This window comes from Protomyctophum parallelum (genome assembly GCF_964188405.1).
Source record: "Protomyctophum parallelum genome assembly, chromosome: 16".
Classification (NCBI taxonomy): Eukaryota; Metazoa; Chordata; class Actinopteri; order Myctophiformes; family Myctophidae; genus Protomyctophum; species Protomyctophum parallelum.
The window spans coordinates 39,807,978-39,824,446 of NC_139711.1; the positions used below are offsets into that span (position 1 = coordinate 39,807,978).

Sequence of the window (16,469 nt, forward strand, 5' to 3'; positions counted from 1 at the left end):
AGATTCAAAGATAAAGTTGACATACAGCGGGGCTATCGTTAGCTGCAATGTGGTGTAGTGTACGTATAAATATAATAGGCTACTATCAATATGAGATAGGAAAATAATAGAAAATATTGATATCAGTAAATCTTTACTATGTTCTGATGTTCACTTGTGTTTTTATGAGTTCTGCAGTGTCATGTATATCCACTTTTAATACACAGAAAGAAAGCCAACAAGTTAAGATTTAAAATATATTTATTGACAAAAATACATAGAATTTAATTACAATAGTTCAATAATATAGAATAATGGGCTAAAACTCACAAGCCTTCAGATCACGAGACTCAGATTACAAGCTCCGAATGGAATAACATTCTAGTATGAGAAAGATCACGAAAATAAGTATCAAAGTAAATCAAAAGTAAAAAAAGAAATTCTCTCAGCTTTAGCACCTATAAGGCTCACATTTAATTCAGCTTTGACGTGCCTGATTGTCATGATTGAGACGCTTAACTGGTAAAATGATGGTTTGTACTAAATTTAAAAGGATAAACACTTCTAAAATGAAAAATTTGACCTTGCACAATAAAACCAAAGCTAAAATTACAATAAAAGAAAGGTCTTTGGTAATGTATCCAATTAGAAGATAGAAAGCTACAACTTAGAACAACAGCTACACAGTTAGGTTTAAAAACAAATCAAGGGAAAGTCTTAAAACAAAAGGAACTGCTTACTGCACTATTTATTTAAGATTAGAAGTTAAAACAAAGCAAGCCCAAAAACCTTTGTCCACTCTATTGATACAAACATGTCAGATGTCAGTGTCAGTGGCCTTTGGTGACCTTTGGTGACTGACACCTCCCTTTGACTCAATTTCTATTTGGGGAGAGTGAGAATCAGGGGAGGAGTCTGGATCAGACCTGAGATCAAACTTTCAACCTCATATAGTCTTATAAATCCGTCATATGGCCTCAGCTGCCTGACTCAGTGACAAAACATTTATCTGCATACGCCTATTGATAACCATGACATGATGATTCTCTAGTAATCTCTACTACTGCATCGGAGGGACTGACTGTATACGTATGTGGAATATGATATGAGATGCATGCGTGTCCCTGTTCATTCTGTTCTTATCATGGTTTCCATAATCTACTAGGGACGTCATAGATCCACTGTTCTTACTGTATATAAGTGTGTAATAAACTCCAGAAGATATGTGTAATACATCACTGTGTGTTAGCATTATGTTCTCCGCTCCTGCTACCAGACGGATCCTCACACACCACCCAGTTTATATGGAGACTTCTAGAGGCCGGTGTCGAATTGCTGCAATTCCACACCAGCTTCAGACATAAATGTAACCACTTTTTCAGACTCAGAGGGCCAGCTCTCCTCACTGAAAGCATCCTCGATTTTTGAAACGAAAGCACTCAAAAAGTTCCGCTTGATGTCTTTGCCCATGAATGCATAGAGAAACGGGTTCAGGCAACTGTTTGCATGTACGAGAACCAGTGCTATCTTAAATCCAGTTATCATCAATTCATTGTGAAAGTGGTTAATCTCTAGTAAAATGAAAATGTGGTAGGGAAGCCAACAGATGACAAATGTGACTATCAGGGCAGTCATGACTTTGAACGGCATGGCAGACCTGTACATGCTGTTGTTCCTCATCCTTACAATGATCACAGAATAACACCCAGTGATGATCCACAGAGGAAACACAAAGCCTAGAACAAAGCGAAAGACAGGGACACTTGTAGAGCTGAAGATTGACATTTCAAAATTGTTGTAGCAGTGAATAACCTGATCATGTGCTTCTGTGTCACGAATCACTAAGGAGGGAATGCTCAGCAGCATAGAGAAGAGCCAGGCAACCACAACGGCGACTGCTGCCCGTTTCATCGTGCGATTGTTTTGGGCCCAAAGCGTATACACAACAGACACACAACGGTCAACACTGATGATTAGCATCAGGAAGATGCTGCTGAACATGTTGAGAAACAAAATAAAGGGGGCAAACTTGCACATGAATAGTCCAAAGTTCCAAGATCCTGTTGCATGTAGATTGATGTTGAAAGGCTGCGTTGCACAGAAGATGAAGTCGGAGAGGGCCAGGCTGAGGTACCACGTCGTGGTGACTGTCCTCCTCTTCCTCATCTTGAAGCCGATAACCCAGATGACCAGGCCATTCCCCAAAAGCCCTAGCAGGACGATGATCACATTTACCACAACCAGGGTGACACACTCTGCTTGCTCACTGCACAATGGTGGTGTTGATGTGACGTTGTAGTGGTGGTATGGATGAATAACGTAATCATAATCCTCATCAACTGTGCCATAGTCATCTGCACCGTTAGGCAATGAAGTCACTGTTGACATGGATGACATGGTGCACTCCTAAAGACAATGAAATACATAAGTTAAGTTCATTGTGGCGACACTACATTGTGCATTTATTACGGGGGTAAATGTAGCCTTTTATAGTGAAAATATCTGATCTACATGCTCACAACACATCTCAATGGCCCTTGTTGTGAGATTGCAGATCAGCTATGATTGTGCAACACAGAATGTGCTCCTCGATTATTTAATTAATTGAAAAAGAATAATTGCTAAGGAAATAATCTAGATGTAGCCTATCAATTAGACATTTGGGACTATATCGTTTCCCACATTATACTATATCAGAAATATATAAATGCTACAGAACAATTAGGAAACAGTACATGGAAAAACAACTACAGCATAACAACAACAACAACAGTCCTAAAGTAACAGGGGGGAAATGTTGTAAATGCAATTCGCAATTTAAAAAGTATTGTACCGGTAATCACAATTTACGATACTGCAAGTAATACAATACATTACAGTACATTGAAATATTATGTCGTAGGCCTATACAACTAAATCAAAGTTAGAGATGCATTGATAGTGTCTGTGCCACCTGTGCAAAGTGGCTAATACCGGTAATGTATTATGTCCAATCGGACAGATCACATCATTTGGGTTGTTGGTGTCGTTGATAGGTATTTCGGGACTCATTTGTAGATCTGTTATTTTGTGAATGAATTTACATGTTCCCAGTGACATGTTCCCATGTTTGTATCCCAGTGACATCTAACTTCCTTTTCCCTCACAATAAAAGCTCTCGTAGCCTGCATGTAGCTTTTATTTAGAGGGAAAAGGAAGTTGCCGCCGCCTGTTGTTCCTGTCTGTCGACTACAAAACAATACTACACCATGACGTAACGATATCATCCGCTCCCGCCCGGATCATTTACCGAAATGAAATGGTGCCCAGGCTAATGGCCACCAGAGCCTGAAGGCTCCCATTGATTCATTGATTGATTGAATACTTGATTATACAGAAATGAAAAGAGCAACAGTCAAACACTTGGTCTAAGGGATGTCAAACTCTAATACACAGTGGGCCAAAATAAAGAAATTGGTACAAGTCGAGGGCCGGACTGTGTTTCAACCATTTTTGGGGAGAGGGGTAGCTGAAAGTTGACCACAAGTGATATACTATCACTGCTGATCAATAGTGAAGAGGTCCATGCAATATACCAGAGGGCCAATTATAATACTAATTAAATATCATCCCGCAGGCCAAAGATAATTCATTCACGGCCCCCGGGCCTTGAGTTTGACATATATAGTCTAAAGGAATAGGAGCACCAAAACAAAGTCCTTGAGATCTTGTTTCCATTCGGGTCCTAATGTATTCAATTTCACCTTGTTTCCATTCGGGTGCTAATGTATCAATTCATAAGCATGACACGAAAATGAACAACACAATTCAATATTGTTCAATACAAAATATAAAACACTATAATTATGTGCCTTTGGCCTACTGAAAGGTGGATTTTCAGGCCTGTTTTAAAGGAAGGGATCAGGGCATTCCACAAGGAGAATTTAACCATGTTTGTTTTATAACACTGGTGGTCCCAGACAGGTGGTCTGGTGGTCCTAGTCGTCAGGTGTTAAGACAACAATGGTTGCTACAGTAAGTGTTTGACTCCTATTGCCACCAGAGAGGGCTCTATAGGTAGTGGTATCTCTGCATTAAAAAGGGATCTTCAGATCCACTCTTCTTCATCTTGGTTAAGTTCTTACCGGACATCACTTTAGACTCAGACAACCAGTAGTGAGTAGTGGCCTATTTTATAATAATACGAAAATGTATTAAAATTAATTAAAAACTAAATTTAATTAGCATTAGCAATATCAGTCACCAGAATCAATTTACAATGAATCGAGGAACTTAAAAACAATTTTTATCATCCCTTTTTTTAGTATTCAATCAATCAATCAAGCTCAACGTGAATACTGGTTGGAACGGAGAGCGTTTCTTGCTGCCACACACATACACACTCACATCATTAGAAAGTGTGAACAATTTCCGGTTGTTGGTCCTTGTGTTGTGCAGTCCATATTTACCATTTTGCAACATGAGTGCATCACAGTGTAAAATATGTTTAATGAGTGAGATGTTTTTTGTTGAGTTTTTTACAGCTAGGGTGAGAATCTTAGAATTTAGCAAAAATGAGTGCATGATATTTGAGTATTGTGTCTAACTACCTAAGTGTGAGGTTTAGACATTTGGTTCAGAGAATTGATTTAGTGTTTAAGCCATTGTGAAAAAGAAAAACTTTGATGGGGGAAAAACTGACTTTTTGAGTGCTGTCCCTGGCTGGCTGGCTGTGTCCCTGGCTGGCTGCCTGTGTCCGTCCGAGCCTGAAAATAGTGTTGGTTGGTTTTCACCACCAAGTGAGTCTAACACACACACACACACACACACACACACACACACACACACACACACATTAACTGTATATATGATGATTTTGAGTGTGACAGTACAGTACAGTGACAGTACAGTACAGTGGTCCCCCTGGGGACCCCCACACGGTAACTCTGTCATTTCTCAACCATTTCGGACGTGGGGCGGCTCGCCAGAACTGGGCTGCCCTCCTGGGGGTCTGGATGTTCCGGGGACCCCGGGCCCACAGGGTAACTGTCATTTCTCGACCGTTTCGGAAGCGGGGCGGCTCGCCGGAAGCGGGCCGGTACCCTGGGCGTCTTCCTGTGGGTCTGGAACTTTTGCACCACTCACTTCACACAGGTGTGATTTATCTTTCTATGAAATGAGTCTGACTGATCAGTCTGACTCAAAATGTATATTTTGTCTCATTTTCCCCTCTTACTGTGATGCAAATGAGACAAAATATTATTATCCCTGTGTTGCTTTTAAATAAACTTTGTTGAAACACAGAAGAAGCTTACAGTATATGGGACTTAATGAGAACCCAATATGGGAAAAGTGCATATAGGAGAAGGCTTTGATTGATTGATTGAAATATTTATTAACAGTTTGCAGAATTACAGTACATTTCAAGCACAAACTCAATACAAAGACTGTTAACTGTGAGTGGACGACCCAATTAAGCATTACACTTGTTTACAACCTGGCCTGAGAGAATACAACAAAGACATTCCTTCACAAACATTTGCTGGAAAAATAATGTGCAAGTAAGTTCACTCACCTCACACAAGACAACCTGCTGAGAATTGATATGGGTATTACAGTATGCAGTAGTGTAACAGTGTAACTCCACAGTCCACAAGCATAAGGAGCAACTGACTCCAAACTCCGACTACCACTGGAAAAAGTGGGGGTTGGGATGTTTTTGTTGCTTCCTCTTTGTCCTCTTTGTTTCTGCAGACTTGCAGAGTGCCCTCCCTAATCCCTATATGATTATGAAGGTAATTCCTGACCTGCCCGCAGCCCGCGTTCGTTTTTGCTCATATAAATCACCGCAGCACTAGTGGATTGGGGGAGGGGCGGGTTTCAAGCAGTGTTTTCTGTGCCACATCTGGAGGAGGAGGACTTATGACACTGGAGAAGGAAAAACAACGTGTACACGTGATGCCATGTCTCACCCTTTGAGTGTGACTGTGACAGTCACGCAATTTAACCCTTTACCACGCACCACATGCCATTTCACACGCATTATAATGATAAATAACAATTTTCTCTGCGGCTCCGCCGCGTAATAACGCACGCTCATGTGTGTGTCCTCACAAACGGTAAAATAGCCGATCTGCATGCAGCGCTGATATATGCAGGAGGGTAAAGTAAACAGTGGACCAAATCGTCAGCAGGGTCCCTGACTGTGTGTGTGACGCATGGAAATGAGCCATGCGGAGTTTAACATCGCTTCGAAATATTTTTCATGGAAGACAATATAGCCCCGGGCCCCACAAGTTACAACAAGTGAGTAGGTGACCTGTGACTATCTCTCTTCTATACTGGTGTGTGGCGTCTCTTGCGTGATATGAGGAAGTGGAACGGTGCCATAGCCCGTGCACATTATAGGGACAAAGTCGTGTGTGTGTGTGTGTGTGTGTGTGTGTGTGTGTGTGTGTGAAGTGAAGTGAAGGGGGAGGGGCCGCATCGCGACTTGTTTCTGTTCATAGAGAGAGAGAGAGCCCAAAGATGAACTAAGAAAATGTAAAAATAAGGAATTTTCCCACATTCCAGTTTTTGACATATTCCCCAATTTCCACTGAGATTATGGGGTGAATGAATGTGGCCAGACCCATCTTCTCTTTCTGTCATAGTGACATTGTCCATGTCCTGCATCAGATCATGTCCAAATCAGGTTCTCCAATCTCCAGTAGCCTCTTCAGTTTTTTGAAGATTTTTTGAGTGGTGCAACCACTCCCTTACGGAGCTATGTGTGTGGCTGGCTGGGTGAGCACTATGTGTGTGGCTTGCTGGCGGGCTGGGTCTGAGCACTATGTGTGTGGCTTGCTGGCTGGCTGGGTCTGAGCACTATGTGTGTGGCGTGCTGGCTGGCTGGGTCTGAGCACTATGTGTGTGGCTGGCTGGCTGGCTGGGTCTGAGGAGCATAGATAGATAGATAGATATCTTTTTCATTTCTACTTTAAGCATGAGGAGGCTGTCAGTGCAGGGAGAGCAGCTGGCATGGAGGTGAAGACATCAGTGTTACGGTTAAATATCAACGTTAAAACGGGCCAAATTGACATTAAAAAAAGCAAAAAAAAATCGCCGCCGCACTTCGGACGGCGTCGAACACATTAAGACACTAGAGTCTCACTCTTGACATTTTCTGAAATATGGCAGCCCTGGTGTACACGTGATGCGGAAATCTTCCCATCCGGCCATTCTACCGGCCACTCTATAGCCCTGATCCCCTGCCACTCACACAACAGACAGTGATCAGCATCAATGTTAAACGTTTTTCTAACGGTGAGTTTCAATGTTTATCTGACTTAAAGCTGTGAATGGTCAGGCATGCTGGTCCCTCCTAGAGGCCATCACAGTACAGCCCAGATCATTACAAAGTGTGGTAGGGCTTTTGCAATCCGGGCCCCTAAAGCTTAATGGACGCCCTACAGTAGAATACTACAGTGAAGTCTGTTCACAGAAGTTGTTGTAGGATATGTGGGGATTATCTGACGAGGTACCATTTGAGGGGGCAAAACTTTACATATACTAAATAATACTAAATTGCTTATAGGGTCAAAATAAGTAATATAATATAGCCTTTCCAGTTTCCACAGGAGTATCTTTTTATATTTTTCCAAAAAGAATACAAACAGCCAATATCATATTACAAAGTTATCCCCCTCACTGGGGAAAATTCCGGGAGGAAAAACGGGCACGCACCGGGGTGAGTCTTCTTGTTACCCTACAGAAGGCCTACCTGTGAATTTAAGACGTACAAAATCCCTATCATCAAACTCACCTTTATGTTAAGTTAAGGCCTTATCTTAAATTCCACTTGCCAATTTCCTTTGTATTGATATGTGTAGGCCTATTCTACATTTTTCTGCCTATTTTATTTACTGATATCTTGTTGTAGTTTATCTCTAATGTTTTTATTATGTTGCTGTCTTTTTACCCTGTTCTGTAAAGCACTTTGTGACTATGGAAATGTGCTATATAAATAAGTCTATCTTCTTTTATCGCCTTGAGACTGTGTGAGGTGCAGATTTCAGAATGCATTTCACATGTTGACAATAAAGTTGTTGAACTTTGGTCAGACAGACCACCAGGTCAGACTCAGACAGTAGCCTACACATGCACCTATGACTCAGGTACCTTCATGAATAGGCTTTTGTGCCCTTAAAAGGTAACTGCAAACTGCTGTTATTTCGCTTGACCAACCTTATAAGAGTCTCCATAGCATAGGGATGGGTAGCCCTCCAAGCAGAACCCAATGGTACTGAAGTTTCTGACATTTTGTTCGAACATAAAACTCATCAAAATTTCAGAAAAGCTTTATGTAGGGTCCCGAAAGGGGCTAAGGGATGGGATGGTGGTGATAAGTGATGTTTCAGTTGAGTCATGTGTGCGGAGAACCTGATAACGGTCGAATGGGGTGGCAGCAGCGACACACACAGAGCATCACCTAATTCCATTTTTGAGGTTATATTTTTCTTTTTCCTTTTTTCTTTTTTTCCCAAAATCAATGGTACTGTATGACGTGACTATAAAATATGAAACAAGGACAAGAACAGCATGGATAGTGACAGATAGGTGATTAAATCACGATTTCTGAAGAAGTATCCACAAGAACAACTGAACACTTACCTGGTTACGTCCCTATAGTATGAACTATGAACCCTGTGCTGTGACGTCATCACGTTCACATTAGATTACGCCACAATTTCTGAATTAAAAACAAAACGCAACCCAGTAAAAGGAGATTGAGATACAAATAAAGTAGACACCCAGCCATTGATCTTGATTGAATAGGCTATACTTGTTTAGACAGAAATGTAAAACAGCAACGTTCAGACGGAGTACTGTCAAACACTTGGTAAAACTCTAAAGGATAGCACCACCTTGTGGTCTAAAAGGATAGCACAACCTTGGTCATGTTTCCATTCACGTCCTATGTATTCATTGACACAAAAAAATAACAAAATTCAATATCATCACAAAATATAAAACACTATAGGGCCTACAGAGAAATGTTTGTTTAAAGTTTAGAGCACTGTAAACAAACTATATGTTTGTATCACCTCACCCCTGCCCACTTTGACAGGCTGGGATGGCTTAGGGTCGTCGACAGAGTACAGCATCTTGCAATGGGTCTGGTCCACAAGATTCGATACACCACCAAGATACCCATGTACCTGTCTAAATACTTCCTTAATGTAAACGAAGTCCACACCCACAACACCAGAGGGAGTGCAACAAACCATGTACAACCCAGATTCGGCACAAACAAGGGACTAAATTCTTTTCGCTCCTATGCCACCAAAATGTGGAACGCCCTACCAACAGTCATTAAGACATGTGAATCCCTTGACTCCTTCAAAACCGCTCTCAAAGGGCACCTACGGATGGCTGCAATTCGAAACTGGCCTCTGTAAAATCTGAATCCCCCCCACCCCCCCACCCCATTTTCCCTCACTGTATATTGTATCTTTTCCCTTTTTTGCTTCCCATATGATGAATTTAGCTACATAGAAATGTCTATTTGTATGTCTCTAAATGTTTGTATGTCTTTAAATGTTTTGATGAATTGAACAATGTGGACCCTGTTGTAAACAAGTGTAATGCTTAATTGGGTCGTCCACTCACAGTTGACAGTCTTTGTATTGAGTTTGTGCTTAAAATGTACTGTAAATTCTACAAACTGTTAATAAATATTTCAATCAATCAATCAATCAATGTTGCAATGTAGAAATACTCTGTTACAGTAAAAGCCCAGAATTGAAAATGTAAATGAGTAAAAGTACAAACGTATTGGCATGAAAAAGTAAATAAATTGATGTACCAAAAGTACTCATTGTGCAGAATGTCCCATTTCAAGTTTTCAAACATATAAAAATCCTTTGAAAAGGAAAGCTTGTAGATCGGCTATTTTCAAATGGCGGAAATGTACATAGGACTGGTTAATGTACGTTTTGTAATAGTGTAAATCTACCTTTTTACCTTTTAAATTACCTTTTTCAAATAAATGTAGTGGAGTAAATTAAGGTACAATATTTGGATCCAAGATGTAGTGGAGTCAAGGGTAAAAGTAGGCTATACTAAATACTAAGAAACAGTAAAGTAGCCTACAAATACCTCAAAATTGTACTTGTACACTGGGTAAGGTATTAATATACAGGGGAAAAACTGCTATAACTGCTGTACCTCTAGCAATAGTGATCTTCCCTTTTTATAATAATAATAATAATTATTAATATTATTATTATTATTGCAACAACTCATTGGAGGCAATGTAGGGTTCAGTGTCTTGCCCAAAGACACTTCAACATGTGGACAGGAGGAGTCGGGATTTATGATTGATGACATTGCTTAATGCTTATATTGAATAATCATAAGTATGTTTTCATTAATAATAGTTAAAATGACCCATGAACCATTTCCATTCGAAATTTGAAATGTTCCATAATCTATGCTATAAGAAAAAACAGCCATGAAAGATCTAAGGATTTCATATAGGCCTACATCCTTGCTATACAAATAAAGTTTTCTTTTGTATATAAACCATGTACTATATAGGTCTATCTTTAAAATGTCTGCTAAAACAACAGCTGCAGCAGCGGCAAAAACAACAACAAATATATAATGCAAGAGGAAAATGGGAGAAATACTTTATATTTTTGACACATTTAGGCTTGCCCTCACAGACCACCACTTTTGGAGTATGGCTGTAATATTGAATGTATATTCTATGCTGATGAAGCCCAATAAATAAGAGAGCATCATGCGCTCTCTGATAGTTTCGCTGAAGAAAAAAACATTATAGTATATCTATCTATCTATCTATCTATCTATCTATATATCTATCTATCATACATACATATCTATCAATCACACCTACAACCTACATTTCTCTCTAAAAATAAGAAGTAGTCTAAAGCCCAGTTCAAACCAATGATTCGCTAACTTGAAACCACTTGCAACAGTGAACTGTGACTTCTCTCTGCAATGAAATGTACCAGTTTCATTGCATTGCAAATCATTGGTGTGGACAAGACATATGCTAATTTCTTTTTAGGCTGTAACCTCTTTTTCAGACTCAGAGGGCCTCTCCTCACTGAAAGCACTCTCAATTTTTGAAATGAAAGCGCTCAAAAAGTTACAGTTAATGGCTTTGCCCATGAATGCATAGAGAAACGGGTTCAGGCAACTGTTTGCATGTACAAGAGTCACTGATATCATTGCAAAAAATGCATTGTGTAAGTGGTTAATCTCTAGTAAAACCGAGATGTGGTAGGGAAACCAACAGATGACAAATGTGACTATCAGGGCAGTCATGATTTTGAAGGGCATGGCACACCTGTACATGCTGTTGTTCTTCATCCTTACAATGATAATAGAATAACACACAGTGATGATCACCAGAGGAAACACAAAGCCTAGAACAAAGCGAAAGACAGGGACACTTGTAGAGCTGAAAGGTAGCATTTCCAAATTGTTGTAGCAGTGAATAACCTGATCATGTTCTTCTGTGTCACGAATCACTAAGGAGGGAATGCTCAGCAGCATAGAGAAGAGCCAGGCAACCACAACGGCGACTGCTGCCCGTTTCACCGTGCGTTTTTGGGCCCAACGCGCATACACAACAGACACACAACGGTCAACACTGATGATTAGCATCAGGAAGATGCTGCTGAACATGTTGAGAAACAAAATAAAGGGGGCGAACTTGCACATGAATAGTCCAAAGTTCCAAGATCCTGTTGCTTGTAGATTGATGTTGAAAGGCAGCGTTGCACAGAAGATGAAGTCGGAGAGGGCCAGGCTCAGGTACCACGTCGTGGTGACTGTCCTCCTCTTCCTCATCTTGAAGCCGATAACCCAGATGACCAGGCCATTCCCCAAAAGCCCTAGCAGGACGAAGATCACGTTTACCACAACCAGGGTGACACACTCTGCTTGCTCAATGCACAATGGTGGTGGTGTTGGATAGTAAACGTCGGGGGACTCAGTGTAATTGTAATCATCATAATAAACAAAGGTAGTATCAAGCGTAGTAAACGGAGTTGGTGATGGCCAGGGTGTCATGGTGCTCTCCTAAAGAAAAGGAAATTGATACAAGTTAAGTTTATTTTGGTCATACTGCATTGTGAATTTAGGGGTGTAACAATCAATTTGACATTTGACATCTTTGTCAAAGTATTAAGGTAGTATCATAATTGAAATATCTGTTAAAAACATGCTAAATCTAGTCAAATTAAACCAAATGCACCCGTAGGGTTTCATTTTTCACGTTCAATTAGTTAAATTATTGTTAAACTTATTGTTAAAAGTATTGTTTCTCGCCCTTATGCGTCTTACTGGTAATATTAGTGTGACATTAGTGTGAACAATGTTGGGTTGTTGGTGTTGTTATGTTTAACCTTTGCAGTCCACATTTACCATTCTGCATAAAATATTTGTAAAATATGAAAATTAATGAAAATGTGTTTTTGTTTTTATTTGGCCGAAATAAAGAGTGGTTTTGCCTATTGTGAGGTTTTTGTCAAAAGTGTGATTGATTGACAAATTGATTTAAGCAGAGAATTGAGTTTACTGTTTTGTCTCATTTTCACCCAAATGAGACAAATTATTATGTTGCTTTAAAATAACCTTTTTGAAACACAATGTAAAAAAGATTAATGAGGCTTAATGAGACTGAAACTGAACGTACAATTGATTGTTTGATTGAAAATTGAATTCACAGTAGAATGGGTACAGTTCAAAAGAAAGTACAGGTCAATACAAAAACTAGCTAAACTGAGGATATAACCAGAAAAAGCACTAAGATTTGTTTACATCGGGGTCCTCCAAAATAAAGACAGTTGCATAGGAGGGGAATAAAATAAGGGAATTAAACAAAGAGAGTCCTAGTCTAGCAGTTTAAACATTTGTTGGAAAAATAATGTGCAAGTATAAGTTTACTCACCTCACACAAGACCACGTGCTGAGAATAGATCTGGGTATGCAGTAGTAAAGAAGTCAAGTCTTTTGTACTACAATTCACTCAATTAATTATTTTGATATTCATTCCTAGAGACTGCTTTCTTTTCCACATGCAAGGTGAACTGAGTCTCCCGAAGCTATTTCACATACTATGTAGCACATTTGAGAGGAGTAGCCAATTGTTGTTTTGCTCTTTCACTCTGTATTCTTCTGTAACACAACTAACAAGCCCCTTGGCCACATTAATTGTCACTACAACACTGCAGTAGCCTACAATTTACCTGGCCGCCATCAGGCTGACGAACAAGCACAGACCTGTCCGGAATACCACCTGGCTACTACTGACCTGTGGGCCTACAGTATACTTGTTGACCATACAGCACATAAATGCTGACTGATGCTGTTATGACTTTTCATGTAGTTGTGGAATATTTATTTATACATTCATTTATTCATGCAGTCGTATATTTAACACTGGTCGGTGTTAAAAAGGGTTTATGTCATGACTGAAGGATAAAACCCATAAATGTATCTCCGTTAAAATGTAACCCCCAGGCTATTACTGGCCACTGTGGTCAGCAAGTTGCAGCAGGCCCACACATATCTGTGTGGTTGCATGGGCGTTGAGATGAAATGAGACAGATAGCAGCACAATACTGACATTCCTGGATCCCACACTCTCCTTCCAGTTCCACGTCAACCAGAAGCCTTTTTCCTGCCTTCGTCCGACCACTATCAGCAGCTATCCCACACTGCCGAAGAGACTCTCATTCACATTTATCACATCCAGTCTTCCAGACTTGCTTACGCTCTTATACCAGTGTTGATTTTGGCAGCAAAATTTGATTTTAGTTTTAGTTAGTCTCTTGAATAGTTTTCATTTAGTTTTAGTCACATGCAAACCAAGTGTAAAATGACTTATAGTGGATCTCTCCTCCACTAGTCACTTCCTAACATTTTAGTCTAGTTTATATTTGTTGACGAAATTGTCAATATATTTAGTCTTATCTTAGCCACCTTAGCTTAGTTTTTATTTAGTTTCCATTTAGTTATCGTAAGGGAAAAAAGGTAGTCGACGAACAATTTTCGTCATAGTATTAGTCGACGAAATCAACACTGCCCTATACGGTGCTACCTCCCACGTTCTAAAAAAATCACACCCGTGTGAACTGAGTGTTGCAACTCCCCTCTCTATCCCCCCCCCCCCCCCATCCTCTCTCTATCTCCCCCTCTCTCTCTCTCTCGCTCATTAGCAGGCAACAGTGCAGCACTATCTCTCTCTCTGTATCTGGCACAACAGCGCCCCTGGTGCTCATAGTCACATAGGTGAACATGGACATTGCTGTAAACGACCCGAGCTAGAGCAGACCACATCACACATATTTTCCATGACCTTGACTGGCTGCCCATTCATGTCTCGTGTCAAAGGTCATGGTCTGGTGACCTATAAGATGACGCACGTCAATGTAGTTAACAGAAGTTACTGGAACTTCCACATAAAAAAATCTCAAGAATTTGGGGTTGAGTGGCCTGGTTGAGTCATCATTGTTATTTATGTGCCCATATAATAGTATAGTATATCTGCTCACTCATACAAATAAGTATATCAGTTAACGTGAGTTTAATAATAGAATGCTGGATGAAGTAAGAGAAATTCTCAAAAACACTGAAAAAAGCTCTACTCACAAGCATCATATTTCAGTTAAATAATGACCGTTAACTAATTAAGGGCTTGATTTCAATGTGTCGCCAGTCATTATTTAAGAACATGCAGGTCATGGACAATTAGTTGAGAAGCAGTGTTATAAATGGTTGAAAGTAGTTCTTATTTATAATCATACCATGTTATAAGCTGATTGTAATGCATTATAGTGTAAGAAGTGTTGCCAAAAACACTAATCTTAGCCCATATACCGACCCAACACAACAGTGGTCTCCTGGTTGATTCTCAGTTTGGGTAGTGGTTCCTGGTTCACAATCAGTTGAAAACCTCTGACCTAGAGCAGCGGTTCCCAAACCTTTTTGACCATGCACCCCCTGTTACCTCCAAACTTAGCTGACGCACTCCCCACATGGAAATATAAATTGCATAAGCTATATAGAGACATATATTTATCCACAAACTGTGACACAGGAGCTGGAACAGATTAACCTGTCCTGGGGAGAGGCGCAACATGCTGCCAGGGATCGGATGCAATGGAGAGCGCTCATTGAAGCCTTATGTCCCATAGGGGACGAAGATGAGAAATGTAAAAATGCAAATAAATCTTCGTACAGTAGCCTATGTGGCTGGCATGTAGCTCAGGGGTAGAGAGAGACAGAGAGAGAGAGAGAGAGAGAGAGAGAGAGATTTTCAATCTATCCAAAATGGAAAAGGATACTCACTCAAGCTTTACTTGTGACATAGGCTATTTAAGGGGTAAAGATGTACATTGTATGTACCATAATAATATGACATTAATGTGAGGTGCTATCAATGATAATTCAGGGGTGCTGTGGATGAAAAAGTTATTTACAGGGGTGACCTGAGCGAAAAACGTTTGAGTTCCCAGCTTGCAGGTGGCACCGTGGCATGACTCATGGTTTAACCTCATAAATATGTATGTCTGTTAAAATGTAACCACAGGCTATTACTGGCTAGCTAGTTGCAGCAGGTACACATCTGTGTAGGAAGGTGGAGGTTAAGGTGAGATAGTGAGACAGATGTTTGTGAGACAGATGTTTGAATACATTCCCACTGTAGATGAATGATATTTTGATATGTCCTTCGCTATGAGTTCCACTGTCATCCCTTTGTATATGTATATAGCAGCCACTGTCAAAGATGTGTGTGTGTGTTTCAGTGACCTGATGTTCTGTGGTGTACTGTACGTGGCTCAAGCAACGAGGAACCTGAGTTAAATAGTCTTGAGGGGAAAAATACTGCTATTTGTCCCAAAGTGACTGCAAAAATATGCTGCTATTTGTTTCAGAAAAGCTTTATACCATGCATACAATGATGCAATGTCACAAAGCTCCTTTTACAAAATGCTGTACCCCCTCAAACTGTATATACTTTCCCCATTTTAAACTGTTTTTATTGTATTTTAATTTTTGACACTTGCTTTGGCAATGTAAATGTATGTTTTCTCATGCCAATAAAGCTCCTTTGAATTGAAAATTGAGTGGTGGGGAACTGGACGGACGGATGCGCGCAGGCACGCACACTGACACACTCTGACACACACACACACACACACACACACACACACACACACACACACACACACACACACACACACACACACACACACACACACACACACACACACACACACACATTTTGCATATTGCAAAATGTAATGTAGGATGCAATGTAAATACACAGGATTAATTAAGAGATGCAAATTTTCATCCGTATATAGTCCACAACACAAAAAACAGATAAATCAGACACCATAAATAAAAATAAATTGGTTGTTGTACCAGATTGATATCCAGTTTAAACTTTAATAAAACCTTGGTGTTTTTTGGGAAAAGCCCTT

The 16,469-nt window shown here is 40.1% G+C and overlaps 2 protein-coding genes across 4 annotated transcripts; both read right to left on the reverse strand.

Moving 5' to 3' along the window:
* Nucleotides 1-222: 222 nt before the first annotated feature.
* Nucleotides 223-5,800, reverse strand: LOC310873532 (chemerin-like receptor 1). 3 transcript variants are annotated; one of them, XM_083785975.1, is made up of 3 exons: nt 5,534-5,739; nt 4,661-4,763; nt 223-2,385 (listed from the first exon to the last, which is right to left on the reverse strand). In XM_083785975.1, exon 3 carries the CDS (start codon nt 2,374-2,376, stop codon nt 1,294-1,296), a length of 1,083 nt encoding a protein of 360 aa, XP_083642101.1. In that variant the 5' UTR covers nt 2,377-2,385; nt 4,661-4,763; nt 5,534-5,739; the 3' UTR covers nt 223-1,293. The 3 variants fall into 3 exon arrangements, with proteins under 3 accessions (XP_083642101.1, XP_083642103.1, XP_083642102.1); XM_083785977.1 differs by lacking the exons at nt 4,661-4,763; nt 5,534-5,739 and adding an exon at nt 5,766-5,800; XM_083785976.1 differs by lacking the exon at nt 5,534-5,739 and having other exon boundaries at nt 4,661-4,807.
* A 5,234-nt stretch (nt 5,801-11,034) lies between these two features.
* Nucleotides 11,035-11,928, reverse strand: LOC310873783 (chemerin-like receptor 1; the record flags this gene model as incomplete). Its single annotated transcript, XM_083786336.1, has 1 exon — nt 11,035-11,928. A coding segment is annotated over one exon (894 nt), but the record flags the coding sequence as incomplete, so codon positions are not given.
* Between the last annotated feature and the right edge of the window lie 4,541 nt (nt 11,929-16,469).

What these genes read in the sequence shown, in the direction of transcription:
- LOC310873532 (XM_083785977.1), bottom strand. Translation starts at nt 2,376, where the DNA reads ATGTCATCCATGTCAACAGTGACTTCATTGCCTAACGGTGCAGATGAC.